Here is a 19,352-nt window from a genome sequence, read left to right on the forward strand (position 1 = left end):
ACTATCCCACTTGCAAGCGGAAAGCAAAGGAGGCCTCACCTGCCTCCTCAGGTGGAGGTAACTGTTCAAATGGCACTATGTGTAGGGCATTCTCTCTGATATCACGGGCACTATTTACTGCTGAACTGACATTGTAAACATTAATTATGTATCCAAAGTTCCAGTGAAAGAGAACTCGTTCCAGCATTACAATCACTTCACCTATTGTATGTTTGAAAGATTTGAAGTTTACTTTAAGGTAAGAGCTTTCAATTCATACACATGAATAGCATTCAAATTTTGGAAAATTGCAGATGGATTTAGTTCAACTTCCTGCATATTTAGAATTTCCAGGCTTGTGTATCTATCAAATAGCACACTTCAATTTGCCAGGTTACAGAATTTTATTAGGACCATGATCTTTAAATGTGATTATGTATATTGAGCATACACAGCACATTTCTATAGTGTGCTCCTCCATACATCCAATGTGAAGACACATGGAGGCCACTGAAGCTGCACTGTGACATCAATGGGCTGAAGGCACATGATTTTTCATTGCGAATTTCATTTAAAAAGACCAAGCAGAGAAGCAGATCTGTGTGGAGATTCAAGGGGTGCTCCTACCTACTGCCAGCATCCCAGGCGCTTCAAAAATCATCCAGAATGGGTTATTTATCCTTGGGAGCTGTTCCTGGCTTCCCTTAAAGTGAGAGTAAGGCTCAGAAACTTCTGCTCTGACGTGCAATGCCTTTGGACAAAGTGCATCTTTGGAGTCTTGGAATAATTTCTAAACCATGCTGTTTAAAAGCAGACTTACCACAATGCTGGTGTTAAATTTGTAGAATCGCTGCACTGTCCTGTCACTGAAACTGTTGCAAAGGTTTTTCTTCACAAAATTGGGATGATTTAGAATGTCATTTGCCACCAGAGGTTCCTGATAGAAAATAAAGACGACATTTAATTTCAATTCTACTGGAACATGTCACAATTAATTGTATAGATCTTCAGCTATCTGACAGCACAGCAAGTAGGGATCTATATTTCACGATTGCATCTACACCATTAAGAGTTTTGTTATTACTTACAATTTTATTTCTTACGAATCAGAAATTCATCATACTGGTTAGTAGCCAAATCAAATTGCTTATACATATGCTTTCATTTGTCTGATATGGGCATATGGTATCCTTTAGGGGCACATTCCATTTCTCATAGATTATGATGGGGTTAATTAGCTCTCATTATTCACAGGGGCACTGCTGGAGCTTAGCTATTTAAATCACAAAGGTCATCAGCGCAGGGCACTCTTCCACCTAGGATCACTTAAAAGATAGAGCAGCATTGTCCAATAACAGATACAGCTATGGAGACACTGTTTTAGCCATATGCATTAATTTCAGTGGAATATTCCTCATATATTTCACAAATAAATGAATATTTATTTAACATGAACCAGTATTTAAGAAAGAAAAGCGGGCACAATAATCAACAAAAATCAATTGCATACTGAGCTGTTAGGCTTACCATTTTATCAATATATAAAAGAGGTTGAAGTACATATGGACATGGCCTACAAGTATGAGCATTGTAAATGTGTGCTCCATGGCTATATTTATTACTCAGGAAAGCAACAAACTCATCTGGATTTCCAATCTGGCTGGTAGCTAAAGCACTAGGCAACACTGAATTAGAAAATTGGATTATTCAAAATCACTAGGAACATCTAAGTCCTTTCTAGGACCCATCAATTAGACAGATTGGATAGTCAATCATTAATGACGCTCTCAAATATAGCCATCTGATTCTGGTACCACAGAGAATCAGATCCAATCCAATATTTTATCTCCAGCAACAAAACATGAAAAGAAGCCCAGTTACCTCTTTCTAGAAGGGGTCATACAAATTCAAATAAATTATTTCCCTGCTTTTTTCTCCCCCCCACAAAATCCCCAAACACCAAGTCACCTAAGAATTACTGGGATAAGTCAACCACCCACTACATTGACCAAGTATTGACTAGTTGCAATGGCAGTTCACAGTGAAGTTCTAATGTATTTTAAAAAAACTCTGCAAAGCTAAATATGCAAATGTTTTTTTTCATTACCTTGTGGGTGATGTGTTGCTGCTCCACAGGTGCATGGCCTTTGGGGTCAATTAGAGTTGGATGCGCCAAGAGATAACCTTTATCCTCCATGATAAAGCACCTATCGAAAGAAAGTAAACAAGTTCAAAGAAATTTTTAGTAAAATGAAATGTAGCAAACCAAAAAAAAAATTTTACAAAAAACATCAGACAACTTTTAACATATCGGTTATATTATAATAAAACCTACATCGTAAACGTGCCAATCTGAAGAGATGAAGATGATCTTCCACCTAGAATGGAAAGACCACCTATCTATGCATCTCTCCTATATATCTATATAGATCTAAAAATGGTTTTTAATTAAAATAAAAATGAGATCAAATGGAAAATTACTGTTTTTCTTCCTTAAAAGATCCTGGGTTATTAAGTTGACCATTCCTGGGTTGGAATTACCTGATTTTGTTGCCTCCATCTTGATTGCAGATGGGTAACAAATCCAAAAGAACCTTGTAAAAGTATCGCAGGGTGAAGTCCACACCCATCACTGCCACAGCATGTCCTGGTGCCAGAAGAGTCCTAGGGAGAAAGTTTAAAAAACAATACTTTGACACATACCAATGTCTGACCTAAAGTTCCCCTTGGATTTTTTTTTGCCACTTTTCATTTTATCTCAATTTTCTGACAAATCCATCGAAAACCAATATTCATTATACATTGTGAAATAACCAGATAATAAGGCAAGTAGATTTTATGCGCACAGTAACATGACCAACTATAGTGCTACACTTCAACTTGAATTTTTAACTTTTTCATCAAAAGTAAATGATCCACCTGATGAGGCTGTAACCGAGGTATCATTGACTCAATTAATTTTAAGCAAAATTAAAGTGTTGCCACCTTCATGAAAAGGTTTGTTCTAAAAAATCTCAGAATATCCCAACAACAGTGGACCATCAATACTCACTGCTCTCCCATCTGCCAGGTCCATATTAACCTTCAGCAATTCCCCCAGTGACAAATTGCTGGAAGGAATTGTTTCAATCTTCATCATCTGGCACCTCTCCCAGAGATACAAACCCCAAGATATGGTGAGGCACAAAGCAAGCTGCCAAAAAATCTTTGACTGTTTTCTAAGACAAACACCCAGCTTCTCGCAGCCACTCCTCTCCATTGACATCAAGAGTTACAGTTTTTCCAGCATTAAGTGTTGGGAAACATTTGTGCTCCATGAGGCACCTAGTGGCTGAGCATATTGGATAACTTCAATGAACAATAAATCTGGTGTTTCCACAGTCATGCAAGTTGTAAACTCAAGAAGAAAACGCTAATAAAGTTTCTGAAGAAGGGCAATCTCTCTTGTCAAAATACTGCCACATCTTTTCTGCTGCAACAATCAGCAACTAGTACATTCTGAAACAATGCCATTTACAGATGAACAGTTTTTCAAATCTGGATGAAATTAACACCACGATGGATCCTTAAACTCTGTACGTTACCTGGAAGAATGAATAGTGTGGCTGAGTGTAACAACATAACCAGCTCCTCCAACATCAAGATATGGGCCAGTGAAGGTAATCAGAGCTGGATTTGCCATTGCGTGGAGATACCTAGCAAAAAAAAGAGTCCAATTTCACAGAATTAAAGAACTCTCTCAGGGCATGATCAAAAGGTTTGGAGATACCCTTGAATAAAATGCAAAAGATTATTTTCCCTACAGTTATGTTGTCCCATACCACGCTGCTTCCAGGTTTTTACTGATATCATTCAATGGGAAGTGAATAGGAGCCACCCAAATGGCAATATTTCTCCATGCTTTCTTCCCTGCAGATTCTGAATAGCTTCAGTGTGAGCTTGCTTCAGAACAAATTGAGCGAAGCAATGACACAAGGACCACGTGCTGTCATAAACCCTGGCGCACCAATCATCCACTTTTGAATTCTCTTTTGCTCATATTGGTTTGACTGCAGGCACATTTGCAAGAGCAATACAGGGACATTAAAACTACCCTCAGCGTTTGGGCTAGAGAAGGGAGAGCCCCTTGTAAAGCTAACGAGAGAGCTTGGCGGCATTGCCAGCACAGTTAAGAGGCTTGCTAACTCACAGGGTGAATAGCAATACTGGGTGAGAGAAAGGAAGAAATTTTGAGTGGGAAGTAGGGGTGGTGTCAAAGTAATACCTTAAAAACAATTTGTTGAATACAACAGTAACTCCAATTTTGAAGGAAAGCTTGTTACTCTTGGGCTACACAGGATGTCCTCAATTGCAGAAGAAATACACTCAATAGCTTTAAAGCAGCATGCTCAAGCAGGAAAACAAGCAACCAAGGGAATCACTGAATTCAAAACAATACAAATAAACCAACAAATAATTTTAGCTGCAACATCAACAAAATAAATTGTTAACTATACGAACACAAATAACACCATTAATCACTTCAGTGCTCAGACAGACTCTCCTCGCTGTGGTGAGACACAAACATTTTTCTAAGAAGAGGCTTTGCTTTAGAGGCTATTCGTAAAACTCTTCCTGTGGATCCTGTAAAACTCACCACTGTCTCCTGGTGGGATCAAATGCTTTATCCATGAGAGAGCCAGGGTAAATCCGAAGCACCCCATTGGGCGTTGCTATGTAACGACGAACAATGTAACTGTTCAGGATGCTGATTTCCATTTGTGACATCCATTCATCTGTTACGTGACTGGTAGCCATGACTTCGTTTCTGACAGAGGACTACACACAGGCAGAGAGGAAAAGAACAGTGCTTCTTAAAAATATGCCTGAGACTTTTCAAAGCTGTGAATCAATCCTGTTAATACGCTTTTTAATCAGACTGTATAAAATTGCATGGACAGCTTCCCTCATATATATAAAATAAAGATTCTGTGCAGATTTTATAGTTCCAATTTATCCAGACAAAAGAAAGATAATAAGCTTAATTTCACACGTGAACACCTGAAGGGATTCCCTTTAAGAACTGACTTTAAAAGTTGTAAAACCTAATGAAGGATTAGGGGTCTTAATGCTGGATACCACAAGGATTGAGGAGAGCCTGGGATACAAAAGAGGTAAATCGAGAACTGCAATTAGGGGATGTCAAGCTTAGGTTTTAAAACATATAGAATACAAGAAAAAGGAAAGAGGAGGGAAGTAACAAAGAACAGCTTTGAGATCCTCGGAAGAAAGAGTCAGCTAAAAGTAAATTCAAGAACTCATTATTGAAGACAGTGAGAATGCAGGGAAGATCAAACATATGTCGGTGATCTTTTCTCATTGAGGGAAAACATGTAAATTTCGTTGACCATCAACACAAGGGCGGCACGGTAGCGTAGCAGTTAGTGTAACGCTATTACAGCGCCAGTGATCGGGGTTCAATTCCCACCACTATTTGTAAGGAGTTTGTACGTTCTCCCTGTGACTGCGTGGGTTTCCTCTGGGTGCTCCAGTTTCCACCCACGTTTCAAAGATGTACGGGTTAGTAGGTTAACATGGGTGTAATTGAGCAGCGTGGGCTTGTTGGGCCAGAAGGGCCTGTTACCGTGCCGTATAAATAAAGCTTTCAAAAAAATATATACATTTCAAAAGATTTAGGTGTGCAAGGATATTCTTAACAACCAGGTTTTAATTCACACCTGCTCTCCAAACTCCCTGTTGTGAATGGGTTTCCATTCTATTGGATGGCTGAGGGATCAGCAGTGGGTAGAAATATTATCCCGCACCCACTTCACCCTGCAGTTCAATTACAGATTGGGTCTTTATTTCTAGACAGCACTTTCAATTGCAAGGCACTGGAGAAAAGTAATGGCTGAATTAAAGCACAAATCAAGAACTATAATCACAACACATTAAACTGCATTTATTTATTTAACTTTTTCTCCCCGCTGTAGCTATTGATGCAATACATGAAGGATTAATGACTACTCCACAAGTAGTTCATGGAAGGTATGAGGCAAGTTGCAAAGTGGCCATTAACCCTACAGCTAAAGTGAAAAAGGTCTCAAGAATACATTTGTGAAGGAGTACCTTGCACCAATTTGCAGTAAATTTGATTAGAAATCTCTCTTCAGGACAGACAGATTATCCACTTTCTAAAGTAGAACTATAATTATTGGAAAACCTGTCACTTGTTTCACAGACCTTGTTGTTCTGTAGAAGCACACTGTGTACAACTGTGATCTGTCTGGTCACTGATTTACCTCCCGTCTGACAATAAAAAATTATCAACCACCCACACTTTGGAATAAGATCCAAATTTTACATTTCTGCTCAATAAACTAAACATAATACAGTCTACAGAACATTATCTCTTCACCTTTGGCATTTGAAAGAATGGTTGCACCACTTGCCTCTGAGCTTCAGATCAGGACCTGGACAGTTTCAGTCCCATTCAGCAAGAGAATGTTATGAGCAAAATGTGATAAAAGTTCAGTTCACACCACCCTTTTCCCATGATGCCCTCAGGAGATTAAACCAAACTGTTTGCAATCTTGACATCCTGTTTGATTGTGAATTGAGTTTTCAACTCCAAGGCAATGTTTGGTCCTCAGCAAGTTGAAAAATAAAGTCAAACACATTTATTAGGTTGACAGCACAAATTTTACAGAAATCAAATCTCACTTTGAGTCCTGGATTGGCGATAAGACGAGTGTTGTCACTCAGATAAGCTGTGTAGTGCTCCACCATGCGTTTGGTCTCTGCTTGACTTAGGTGCTCAAATGGAGATGAAAAGCTGCCTGCAGATAGCATGACAGTGGGGCTTTCTGCAAAAAAAACCCATCAGGGCACTATAATTAAACAAACTTCTATTAATCATGTTCAAAAGACAAAATAATGGCTTTGCATTAATGAGGGGACAATTCTTTCAATACTCAACAGCAATTGTCGGTGGCCATAATGACACAAAGTTAAAACAGAAAGGTTTGCTTGAATATTCAGAATACATACCCAATGGATACCAATCAAATTTATATCCAAGATAAAACGTCACACTAAGAATAAAAATGATGAATGTGAAACTGGTTGTAATGAATTTTGTCCCCATTAATGGTTGTAATGAATTTTGTCCTTTACAAATTCTAGCTTATGTTGGGATATGGTCACATTGTTACATGGGTAGTTGGTTTCACCAATATAACTGGCTCCGAAGTCCCAATGGTAGAAGGAGTCAGGCAGTTTAGGTCATTCACTGAGAGTTGGCGGCACAGGCCAAGATGGTAGGAAGGAGGCCAACGATGGGAACTTGGGTTTTAGCAGAGAGAGTTACTGTGGGAGCTATTATTAAATGCAGAATGTGGCCAACAGAAGGTACTGCAAGGCAGAATTCGTTTTTTTAAAAAAATCTTCAGTCCTTTTTTTTAAGAAAGAACATATGCCATTAAAAAATGTGTGCTGTTAAAGTTTTAGTGTTAATTTGTAATTGCAATTAATTGACAGCCCTAATATCTAAAGGAATACACAGGAAAACCAAAGCACCCACCAACTGCACAGAACACATTAGAATCCTTCTAGTTCCTGTTCTACATGACTCTGTTCCAGACCAATCTTCTCTGGGGAGCACACTTGGGTAGCATTAACTATAAATGCTGTTTTATAGGAAATGGGACTAATCCAAAAGTTAAATACCGCAGTGCTGGGAATCTGAAATGAATGCTGGAAATACTTGTCAGGGAGCATCTATGAAGAGAGAAACAGAGTCACTGACCATGTCTCTCTGACCAGCTACTTCCAGCAGTGTGCTTTGTTTGGGAAGTGGGGCTGACTGGATTGTCCTTAAAAGATTTTGCAGATTTGACAGACTACATGTCCTCCTCCTGTGCCATCAAGTTGGAAGGGCTAGTCAGGCATTGTACCTTCAAACAAGTACCACAAAAAAAAGACATGCATATTTTATATTTATCAATCTAGAAAAAACAGCAAAAACTGTTTAGAAGAGAAATAGCTGGCTGGACCTCTATACAATTTCCATCTCTGGTACATCCAACACGCAAAACCAAAGGCTCATATAATTTAAACTAAGAACATTATTACTTCACCCATGGCTGGAAGAGAAAACATATGTGAGAGAGGCATAATGAGTGATGCATCTTTCATGGCTTAAGGTATTTTTTAATATTTAAAGTATGCATTCTAGTTCATTTTAAGTACTTATTATTTTCAAAATGAACACTTACTTAATCTAAAATTAAAAATCAAAGTGATATTTGTATAAACCAAATCAGTACACCTCTTAATCAAGGGCTGCCTCATTAGTTACACTCCTACATCCAGCTTCCTCTACTAGCACCGTTCACTAAGAGATGCTAATCTCTTCAGATCCAGTTCATGAGATACTGTGGGGCATCCAATTCCCCATCTTCTATTCTCCAGTCCTTCCAAGCAACACAAATGGCCACTCTTCTCCCAAAGTAACCCATAAAAACTAATATGCTGTCAAGTCCCTTCCCACTAGTTTCAATGGATGGAAGAGCAGCAGCAGCACATCTACAATGTTCTATTCTGCTTTAACAGTACACGACACCCTAGTGGAAGCACCAGAGAGTTTTGCCACTTTACCTTTTCAAATTATCAGTGTGCTGGTTCAAGCTAGGTCTTCAATAAATGAGATAAAAGATTTCTTTACCAAAAACTGAACAGCATTTTTCAATATATCAAAACTTGCAAAACAAATGCAGTATTGATAACTTCCCACCTCAATTTGCAACAACCTTGCTAAGCAGTATTTCCAGTGACTACTGTACACTATTGCAACTTTTTCCCTGAATGAAACTGGATCTTTATTTCCACTTATAGCTAAGTGTGCCAGTATTGCTTATTTATTTGTCCTTCTATTGGAAACATACCTAAGAATTCTTCCATGCATTCAATACGCCCATTGGCAGGAAAATGTCACTGTTCTACAATACTTTGCAGAAGCAGGGAATGGATTGCTAAAGCATAATTGAGAGATGGGGACTTCACATTTATGTCACAAACTTGTTAAAAGAGTTATAGAAATAGATAATATAAAAGTTAAAACTTTATCAAAAGATTTCAGAGTCTAACATCTTTATTTCCTAATGGTTGATAAAATACCATAAATTAGCAACACAGTGTTCCGTAAAACCTTCTTGCTCAGTTAAATATCAACACAGAGCTCAATGAGAGCTGGATAGTTTAATCATGTGTTCTTGATCTTGCTTAAAACACAAGTGGGAGTATATTGGAAAGATGATTTATTGAAGTTAATTATTTCACTACACAAGTAGAAAGAAAACTGATGGCAGGAGCTCAAGTTACCAAGCTTCTTCAATGCATGCCTTGTAATCACTTCAGAATAAAATTGGTAGAGATCTGCGGTGTGTAATGCAGTTGCCCTCTTGGTTACCTCGGGTGCAGGTGTGGTGTGGAATGCAAAGGAAATTGCAAGTGGAAGACCAATGTGGAATATCAGAAGCCACAAACCCTCAAAACATTTCTTTGGAGTTAAAGTGTTTCTTACCTAGTGTTGCTAACTGCTTGAAATGCAAACAGGAAGTGGGCTGACCCAGCAGATCCAGCCTATGGTAGAGAAGCTTACTACTTGGGGCAGTATTCAAATTTTTCAGGTGTCTGACTGGCACTTCAGGTTGGACCATCACAATACACAGAATAAACGATGTGTCTTGCACCTGTGTAGACAAAGAAGTATCAGAACTTTATATAATGAATTCTCATTTCAACTATCAGTTCATTGTTTCCAGTGACCCACAGCAAAACATTTCACTGAACTATCAAGTTTCCTATCTCTGCAATGAACTCTATGACTGAACACAGCACTGTTTAAGGTAATACAATTAAAAGGGCAGGATTGAGGAGTTCAAAATTAGTCAGTGGACAGTGGAATAAAATCAAAGAGGGGGTAAAAACTTATTAGATGATATCAGTTAAGCACATGAAAAGGAGTTAAAAGGTAAGAGCTCTAATTTTAAATCACCATCCAAGGATGTCCATGAGTGAAGATTAAACGGAATTCAGAGAACGGTTCACATCATCCACCCCCTTCCCCCGGACCAGTCTGTTTTAGTAGAAGCACCTCAACGTTCTGCCTCGCCCCTGTATTTTGACATGACTACTAAGTAATCTTGAAAGTAACACTGAACAGCAATAAATGGACCTGCCCACGTTGACACTGTTCATATTCAAGTGGCACATCTCAAAACATCCTGGGTCTTGCAGTGCTCTAGGGTTCCCTGCACTTGGAGATTTTATTTCACTAAATCACCCTACAAGTAAGTACAGGTAAGTTTGTTTCTGCCCAATGTACTGTGGAAGGTTTCTACAGCTCAATGAGAGAAAAATGTGCAACACTGGGTCACACATGCAGGTAAGCTATCACCCTGCCAATGAACTAGAATAGTGATGAATGGTGTCTCTGAAATTTGTGCTTATGCTGCGCTTGGGATCCTGATGCCATTAACTGAAGTGGTGCAGGCTTTTCTTCAACTAGGTCTGGTGCATCAGGAAGCAGCTATTTACCTTTCAAGACGATTCCTGGAGACAGCAGTAAATGCAGAAGATGAAAAGGACTGCGAATGCCTGAACTTCTACATTGGAAATGCTTAACATAAGGAACCCTGCTTCCAGGATTTGAAAATTCAAGATAACATAGTATCCCAAAAATAGCACACCAAATGCAATTAGCTTATTAATGGATCATTCATCAGCATTCACAATTTTAAAAGCTTTTAACTCAGATTAAATCTGATAAAAATATCCAAACACTTAGCGGTAAGCCATTACTGAGATAAATAAATTGAGTACTTGTGAAAAGCATCCTTGATTAAACACGTTCTTCTGGTTTTTAACCGCAATTCTTTATATCTCCACAGATCAAAGAGAAACAAGATTCAAAGGCATACTCAGAATAACACAACCTACCAACTTCCAAGCATAGCTGACATTGTAGGCCTCCTTACTGGTTTCTCGCAATCGATTTATGTGCCACGATAAAGAGGAGTTTACAGGTACAGTAATAACCTGACTGCCCAAGGGGAGACTGCACAGAGATTTTTAAAAAAGTGTCATTATTTGCATGTCTATAATTAACACTGCCATAAATTCCAACTTTCAAAACATGTTCAGCAAAATTTACAATAATGAAAAATACATAAATGGGGACAATTTACAGATCATGAACAAAGTCTACTGGGACCATTTATTTTTGCTCACAATACTTTACAAACAAACTGCAAAAAGGTCACTGCCCCAAAATGTTAACTCTTCTTTCCACAGATTTGAGCAATTTCAGCATTTTCTTCTTTTTTTTAATTCAGTTTTCCAGCCTCTGCTGGAATTGCTCAAATTTTCCTTTTATTCAAGTTCTTTGTTGTTTGAACACAAAAATTCCTCGTTGAATGGAAATCCAATGCTTTATCCAAGGGATTAAACCGTCAGATGAGAAGCCCCACCAACTTCTGCTGACTCTTTATAATAAGGGTCACATCATTAGACCAGCATACGATATGATGGAAGCAAATAATCAGAAAAATTTCACTGACATCGTATGTGTCATGATCTGTGACCCTGTATGTAGCTCCTCTGCTAAACTGATTTTGAGATATCCACGACAACTCTCCTCTTTAGCGAGCTGTGGGGACATGAACTCAAAATGTTCACTGGAGTAACTAATCTGGCCACAGTGAGATCAGCTAATTTAGTGCAGATCAGGAGATAAATTCAAGTGATCTCCTAGCATGAGCTGTTAACACTGGACAATTAAGAGCAATTTATTCTACTTAAGAACTGACTCTTGGCTTTTTTACCTTAGAATGTTCTGCCTGACAAGCTGAAATCTTGGAATATTCTCATAGTGAATTATATCAGTATGAAGTGGTGGCTCTGTGAGCAGATATGGCCGAGTCAAGGAGGGATGCATAAGGGTGTAACCTGAAACAAAGGAAAAGTGTCCAAAGAATTTAATAGTATTGAAAATGCTGTAGAATATTCAGATCAATTTCCAGTATTCACAAAGGGAGCCAATTAAGTAACAAACAAATTTACAACAGGTGAAATGAGGACACTGATTACAAGATAATCAAATTGACCCTGGTTCTTTACTGCTGATCAAGTCTGGAACAACCACTTCAAAATGACCTCTTGTGCCCTCTTCACTTTTGGGTAGGTCTGTAATCTGCTTGAACTCTTACACTTTGGAATTCAGGCAGTTTGCTGTGTGACGGACAAAACATGGAAACTTCTGCTTCTGTGCAGTTAGATAATGTTGGCCTGTAGCTTTAACACTGATAGTGGTACAAAAATCACTTCTCTCTCACCTTTATTATCTATTAAGAATGTGTAGGAGGCAGAAGAATCACGATAGTAGGTGACATCCTCCAGAATATAAGCCAAATTCACATCTACTCCCACAATTCCCAACAGCATGTTTCCAAAGTAGCAGGGTTTACTAACAGTCATGATCAATCCTGTAAAAGTAAATTGAAAAAAAATGTTATTTATCACTGAATGAGAGAAAAGAATGGGAGGGATGCAGAATGTAGTATTATTTTGGTTTAATACAGGTTCTAGAAAGATAGATAAGTCTTAGGAATGGTCACCAGTAGTCCTTCAGGTGGTTGGTAACCTTGGTTAGGTAGTCATGTGTGAGGCCAAATTGAGTGCCAGATCTACTTGCTCATTGAATACGTCAGAGTCAAACTTAATACTGCTTTATCTAATTACCAAGCGCATGCACATTTTACTCTTCGCTCAGTGGTCGCACCCTTGGAAGTAACATGTTCACAAACTACTCCAAAAAATATTGGCATATAACGCAAGCTGACATTTAAAGGCAGCACTGACAAGCTGCTACTCTGTTGTTGGAGCTGCCATCTTTCAGATGAGTTATCAACACAAGGCCCTAATCCCTCATCAAATGGCAAACATAAAAAATCCAATAGCATTCAAAATAGTTCTGGGCCACATTTATCTACCAGTTAACATTATAAGAGCTCATCCAGTTATTTATCACAGTGTTGCCCCAGGGACAATTTAACCAGTGTATTTCCCTATGCAACAGTACCTATAACAAATTGCCACGAACTACTTTGGGACATCTTGAAGATTTGAAGGATTTTTCTTTTTAAATCTGGCTCTTTATTTCCATTCATTTCTTGTGGAACAAAAACTTGAGTGGGAGCCTTGATTAATTTTACCTCTTCACAGAGCTGAACACCACCTTCCCATAAATTCAGCAAAATATGGATGAGCCTCAAACTGGATATTTTCCACCTCATGGTTCAGTGCAGTACTGGCTGGCTGACTAGGCTCAGTCTAGTTCTAAATGTTTCAATAGATCTTGTAGCAATATGTACACTTTGTTGCATTGATAATGCAACTGGCATTTTCTGAGGACAATGAAAGAGGTGCATCATCTTTGATAGGGATGCTAATGGGGACCAAGGAAACATTGGGAAGAGGAGAAAACACAGAAAGCTTCATCTCAAAAAGGAAAGAAAAAAACCATACTCACCATCACCCATTTCATCAGTGTATGGCAGACTAAACACAGCTTCATCTATCATACGGTTTGGCAGGTTTGTGTAAAACCGTCCTACAGTGGTCTCCAAGTTACTCAACTGGTTCAATACCATCATTGTTCCTTTTACAACAGGGAATGACGTGCGATCAGGAACTCCATATTTTGCTGAATTCTGTTCTGCTAAATCCCGAAGAAAGGCAAGTTCCTTCAAACCAGTTACGCCCTCTAAAATAAAAGCAAAAACATTAAAGCTGAAAATCATTGTTATTGATAAAGCAAATGAGGATATGCTCTATTTAATGCATATCTGATATGAAAGCAAAATGGAAAAGAGAATAAGCAAGTGCTTCTAAAAACTGTCTACCACAGTTGCACCCCACTCCTAAAGTCCATGTGTTTTGCAGTCTCTTGCAGATATGCTGGCTCAGGGGACTCAAAAATTGACCAGCACCCCAAAGATGTACCTATTCTTTTCTTATTACCATCTTATCATGCCATGGTTGGAATGCATTTTTTTTTTACATATTGCATCTATGGTAGTGGAGTAGGTTAATGCTTAGGTTCTAAGATGCCAACCAAGCAGACCTGCCATTAATTCTCAAAAAGTTCATTCACTCAATTGCTCGAGCTAAGTAATGATAGTTGATAAATTAATATGGCAACTGATCCCTTAGTGGTTTTAATACTCCATATATCCACAACTCTAACTCAAAATACTTTGTTATTGTTTTGGACACCTCCAAATCATTTGACATGATCAGACAATATTCTTCCGACAAGTTACCGACAGAAGGACTCCATCATACTGTTATGGAGCCTGTCCAATTTGCTTTCAAATTGCTTGTGTAGATGGTAGTTCATACTTTGACATTTCCTTCAACAAGGACCCCCAGATATTGCTCTCCCTGCCACTTCAATAATCTCTATCATTCTTCATCTACCTACTCTATCCATTCTTCTGCTAGATGTTCCACTTAGAACATACAGCACCGGACAGGACATTCGGCCCATGATGTCATGCCAATCTTGATGCCAATTTATATGAAATGTTCTCCTCTTGTGTATCATCTATATCCCTCCATTTCCTTCATATTCATGTGTCCATCTAAAAGCCTCTTAAACTCCACCACTGCTTCCACTACTACGCCTGGTAACCTATTCCAGGCACCTACCACTTTGTGTAAAAAATCTTGCCCCTTACGTCACCTTTAAACTTTCCCCCTCTAACCTTAAAAGCATGTCCTCTTGTGTTTGACATTTCTACCCTGGGGAAAAGATTCTGATGGTCTACCCTATCTATGCCTCTCCTAATTTTAAAAACCTCTGTCTGGTCTCCCATCAGCCTCCAACGCTCTAGGGAGAACAACCCAAGTTTATCCAACCTTTCCTTTTAGCTCATACCCTCTAATCCAGGCAGCATCCTGGTAAACCTCTTCTGCACCCTCTCCACATTCTTCCTATTATAGAGTGACCAGAACTGCATGCGATACTCCAAGTGCAGGCTGACTAAAGTTTTACATATTTCTTACTCTTATACTCAACACCCCTAACCAATGAAGGCAAGTATGCCATACGCCTTCTTTGCCACCTCATCCATTTGTGTAGCTACTTTCAGTGAACTATGGACCTGGACCCCAAGATCCTTCTGTACCTCAAATGTTATTAAGGGGGTGTACCATTAACTGTATACTTTCTCCTTTTATTTGACCTGCCAAAGTGCAACACCTCACACTTGCCCAGATTAAACTCCATCTGCCACTTCTTTGCCCATATCTGTAACTGATCTATATCCCACTGTATCCTTTGATGGTCCTTTACACTATCCACAACACCAGCAATTTTGGTGTCATCCGCAAACTTGCTAATCCACCCATCTGCATTTTCATCCAAATCATTGTTACATGGCATTGACCCAGTTACCTTGATTGAACCACTCGATGAGTTCTTTCAGATTGCACATACTGGCACTCAGCCTTCAGACCCCACATTACAATCGGTGACTGTTACTGAGCATCATTTGGTGATTTTAGGAGTGGGAGTAAAGAAAGTCATTTCTTCTAGCTGCTTCACTAATTCCCCACTCATGTTTCTTCCATTGTCCATTAAAGGCCTCAAATGCTGGCAGTTGAATGTTAGCATGAATTTCTTTGAGGCTTCTGTAAAAGTTCAAGCTAGGTTATTAATCTGGGATGTGGCACTTCAACTGAATAGTAATCCAGATACCTTAGTTAAGATTTGGCGAAAAATCAGTGATGAGGGAAAGCAGCAGCCAAGGATTAGAGTGACTTATCTCATAATTCTATACTCTGGAGAGCTGTGGAGGCTTAGTCACTGAGTTTGTTCATTCAAGGTAAGGGACCTGACAGGTTTCTGAATATTCCAGGAATCAAAAAGTACAAGGATAGTGCAGGAAAATGGCAATGAGAGAGATCAATCAGCCACAATCATGATAAATGATGGAACAAAGAGCCAAATGGCATACTCCTGCTCCTATTTCTTAGTTCTTTTGTTCTTAAATATTTCAGCAATGGGACTCCACCAATGGCTGCATGAGTAAAGGCAGCAGATGTTCTAGTCCACTAACCAGAAGCTCATCCAAGGGCTGAAAGTAAAGAGTGAATTCTCCATTCCTAAATAAATTAGAAATTAATCTTCATCAGTTGAAGTGCCACCTCCCAGAGTGAAACCCAGCTTGAACTTTTACAGGGGCCTCCAAGAAAGCACTGCGGCATTGAATCCTCGAGTGAACCCAAGATAAATAAAAATATCTTTGGTCGATGCCAATAGGTGGTTTTAGTTTGGCCATCTGAAACATGATTGCCTTCCAAACCATTATAGCTTTGGCAGAGAGAATAGCTCATTCAAATTTACTCAACTTTACAAATGGTTACTAAAACTTTATAAGAAATTGTGGTCAAAATAAACTGCCAGAAAAAGTAAACCAATATCTTACCATTCATAAGGGCATATGTAAGGATCATCACAGAGTTATTGAGATGTCTGTTTTCCTCACTAATAACACTTAGGGTTGCCTTCTTCTCTTCTTCAGAGGTATCTTTTGAGGTGATGCCAGATGACAAGTAGATGATCACCATGTCAGTGGCTATGATTTTAAAAGGAAATCTTTAGTTCATTTAACAATGACTCTATTCTGCATTTTAGTTTGTCCCTACTGGAATGTAGTCCAGTGCTCTTCCATCAGTGCTAAAATATGGCTCAAGGCAGTGTTATGTGCTACTGAATCACAAAATACAAACCACTGAAACAAAAGAGAACAAAAAGATCACACAGTTGAACTCTAATCTGTACCAAACTAGTTTGGTAATCCCAGTTATCCCTCAGTGATCCCAGTTAAGGTTTCATAATTAAAAGTGCCCTCAGGTCTATTATATCATTGCAGCAAATCATCTTTGACTCTCACCAGCTTTATTTATGCTTATGTTTTTGATGTGAAATCTGCTCATCTGATGCTGTGTGCCTGTGATGCTGCTGCAAGTTTTTCAATGCACCTGTGCACACATGTACTTGTGCATATGGCGATAAACTCTGACTTTGCCAAGAAACAGGTCCTTCAGTCCAACCCATCCATACCAACCAAACTGCCTTCCTGAGCTTGTCCCACTTGCTTGTGTTTGCCTTGTATCCCTCTGAACTTTTCTTCTCCATGAAGCTGTCCAAATGTCTGTTAAATGGTGTAACTGTAACTGCCTCAACCACCTCCTCTGGCAGTTCATTCCATATACTCACAACCCTCCATGTGAAAAACATGCCCCTCTGGTCCCCTTTAAATCTTTCTCCTCTTACCTTAAACCTATAGAACATCGAACAGTACAGCACAGAAAGGCCCTTCAGCCCACAATGTTGTGGCGACATAGCTATTCCCTCCTGCCTACTGAATCCCCATATCCCTCTATTTTCCTCTCATTCATGTGCCCATACAAGCCTTTCTTGAAAGCTCCCAATGAGTTTCCCTCCACCACCCTATCAGGCAACATATTCCAAGCATCCACCACTCTCTCAGTAAAGAACATACCCCTCACATCTGTTCTGAAACTACCCCCTCTCGCCTTCAATGCATGCCCTCTGGTATTGGATTGCTCAATAACGGGAAAAAGATATTGCTTGTCCACCCCATCTATGCCCCTCATAATTTTATACACCTCCAACAGATCACTCCTCAACCTCTGCCACTCCAGAGAAAAGAGCCCAAGTTTGTCCAGCCTCTCCTGATAGCACATGCCCTCCAATCCAGGCAGCATCCTGGTAAACCTCCTCTGCACCCTCTCTAAAGCCTCAACATCCTTCCAATAGTGAGGTGACCAGAATTGCACGCAATACTCTAAATGTAGCCTAACCAGAGTTCTATAGAGATACATCATAACTTCTTGACTCCTATACTCAATACCTCGATTAATAAATGCAAGCATTTCATAAGCCTTCTTAAGATTTAGACTCCCCTATCCTGGAAAAAAAGGCTGTGACTATCAACCCCATCTATGCCCCTCATGATTTTATAAACCTCCAAAAGGTCACTCCTCGACCTCTTTTGCTCCAAGGAAAACAGCCCCAGACTATCTAATCTCTCCTTACAACTCAAGCCCCCCCCCGCCCCCCCAAAGTTCTGGCAACATCCTTATGAATCATTTTTGCACCTTTTCCAGCTTAATGACATTGTTCCTTTAGTGTGGTGACCAGAAGGCACACAATCTTCCAAGTGCAGTCTCATCCACATCTTGTATAGCTAATATGACGACATTCCAACTCCTCCACTCAGTGCCCCAACTGATGAAGGCAAGCATGCCATACACCTTCTTCACTACCCCTTCTACTTGTGTTGGTGCTTCAGGGAACTATGTACTTGTACGCCTAGGTCCCTCTGTTCAAAAAGGCTGCCTAGAGCCTTGCCATTCATAGTGTAATGTCCTAGCCTAGATCAGCTACCCAAAATGTATTTCTTTGCACTTAGAATAAAATTCCATTAGCCACTCGTTTGCTTGCTCTTCCAGTTGTTCTGGACCCTGTTGTAACCTTAAACAGCCTTCTTTACAGTCCAAGATACCACTAATTTGGTGTCATCCCCAAGCTTGCTAACCATGCTACCTGCATTCTCATCCAAATCATTAATATATATGACAAACAAGAGGGGACTGATCCCTGTGGCACTCCACTGGTCACAGGCCTCCAATCTGGGGGGGGGGGGGGGAACCGCCACTACTACCCTCTGCCTCCTACCACCAAACCAATTCTCGTGGGATCCAGCTCACCCTGGATCCCACGAGATCTAACCTTGCCACCAGCCTACCATGCGGGACCAAATCAAAGGCCTTGCTGAAATCCTACTTCCTACAGTCATCCAACTCACGGTCATAGTAAATTAGCCCTGAAGGAGCCTTAGTCCCAAACTTTGGAAAAGCATACATTTTCCTGCATCAAAGTTCTACTCCCATTTCTATTTCCCATAGTGGTAACCTTGTCAACTTTCTCAATATAGTGTAGCTCAAACTAAAATAAGCAATTTTGAAGTCAAGACTCATTCAGTCGAAACTGGGTCGAATTTGGAACCAACTTGTATCTTTTCATCGTGGCAACTTTCATTTCACTGGCATGTCTGAAATCCTCTATTCAGATAAAGAAAGAACATGTCAGATAAAGAAAGTGATAAAGTGATGGACACACTCTAAAAGACATTTTGTGTGGGGGGGGGGGGGGGCACAAGAGAAGCATTTAAAATTTGTTAATCTGCATTTGGGCACAAATATTCTTCCAAATCTTCCTGTTCTAGTTAGTGTGCACT

The 19,352-nt window shown here is 39.5% G+C and overlaps 1 protein-coding gene across 2 annotated transcripts in view; it reads right to left on the minus strand.

Moving 5' to 3' along the window:
• The window catches only part of cachd1 (cache domain containing 1), a 126,456-nt gene that overhangs the window by 15,543 nt on the left and 91,561 nt on the right, over nt 1–19,352 (minus strand). For both annotated transcript variants that reach the window (XM_052012601.1, XM_052012600.1), the window contains exons 9-20: nt 16,512–16,661; nt 13,550–13,783; nt 12,354–12,503; nt 11,844–11,967; nt 10,960–11,077; nt 9,542–9,710; nt 6,682–6,824; nt 4,616–4,797; nt 3,564–3,674; nt 2,521–2,643; nt 2,087–2,186; nt 800–916 (exon numbers count right to left, since the gene is read on the minus strand). In XM_052012601.1, the coding sequence (XP_051868561.1) occupies nt 800–916; nt 2,087–2,186; nt 2,521–2,643; nt 3,564–3,674; nt 4,616–4,797; nt 6,682–6,824; nt 9,542–9,710; nt 10,960–11,077; nt 11,844–11,967; nt 12,354–12,503; nt 13,550–13,783; nt 16,512–16,661 (1,721 nt within the window). The remainder of the gene's footprint in view (nt 1–799; nt 917–2,086; nt 2,187–2,520; nt 2,644–3,563; nt 3,675–4,615; nt 4,798–6,681; nt 6,825–9,541; nt 9,711–10,959; nt 11,078–11,843; nt 11,968–12,353; nt 12,504–13,549; nt 13,784–16,511; nt 16,662–19,352) is intronic.

The sequence above is a fragment of the Pristis pectinata genome, chromosome 3 (genome assembly GCF_009764475.1).
Source record: "Pristis pectinata isolate sPriPec2 chromosome 3, sPriPec2.1.pri, whole genome shotgun sequence".
NCBI classification, from domain to species: Eukaryota; Metazoa; Chordata; class Chondrichthyes; order Rhinopristiformes; family Pristidae; genus Pristis; species Pristis pectinata.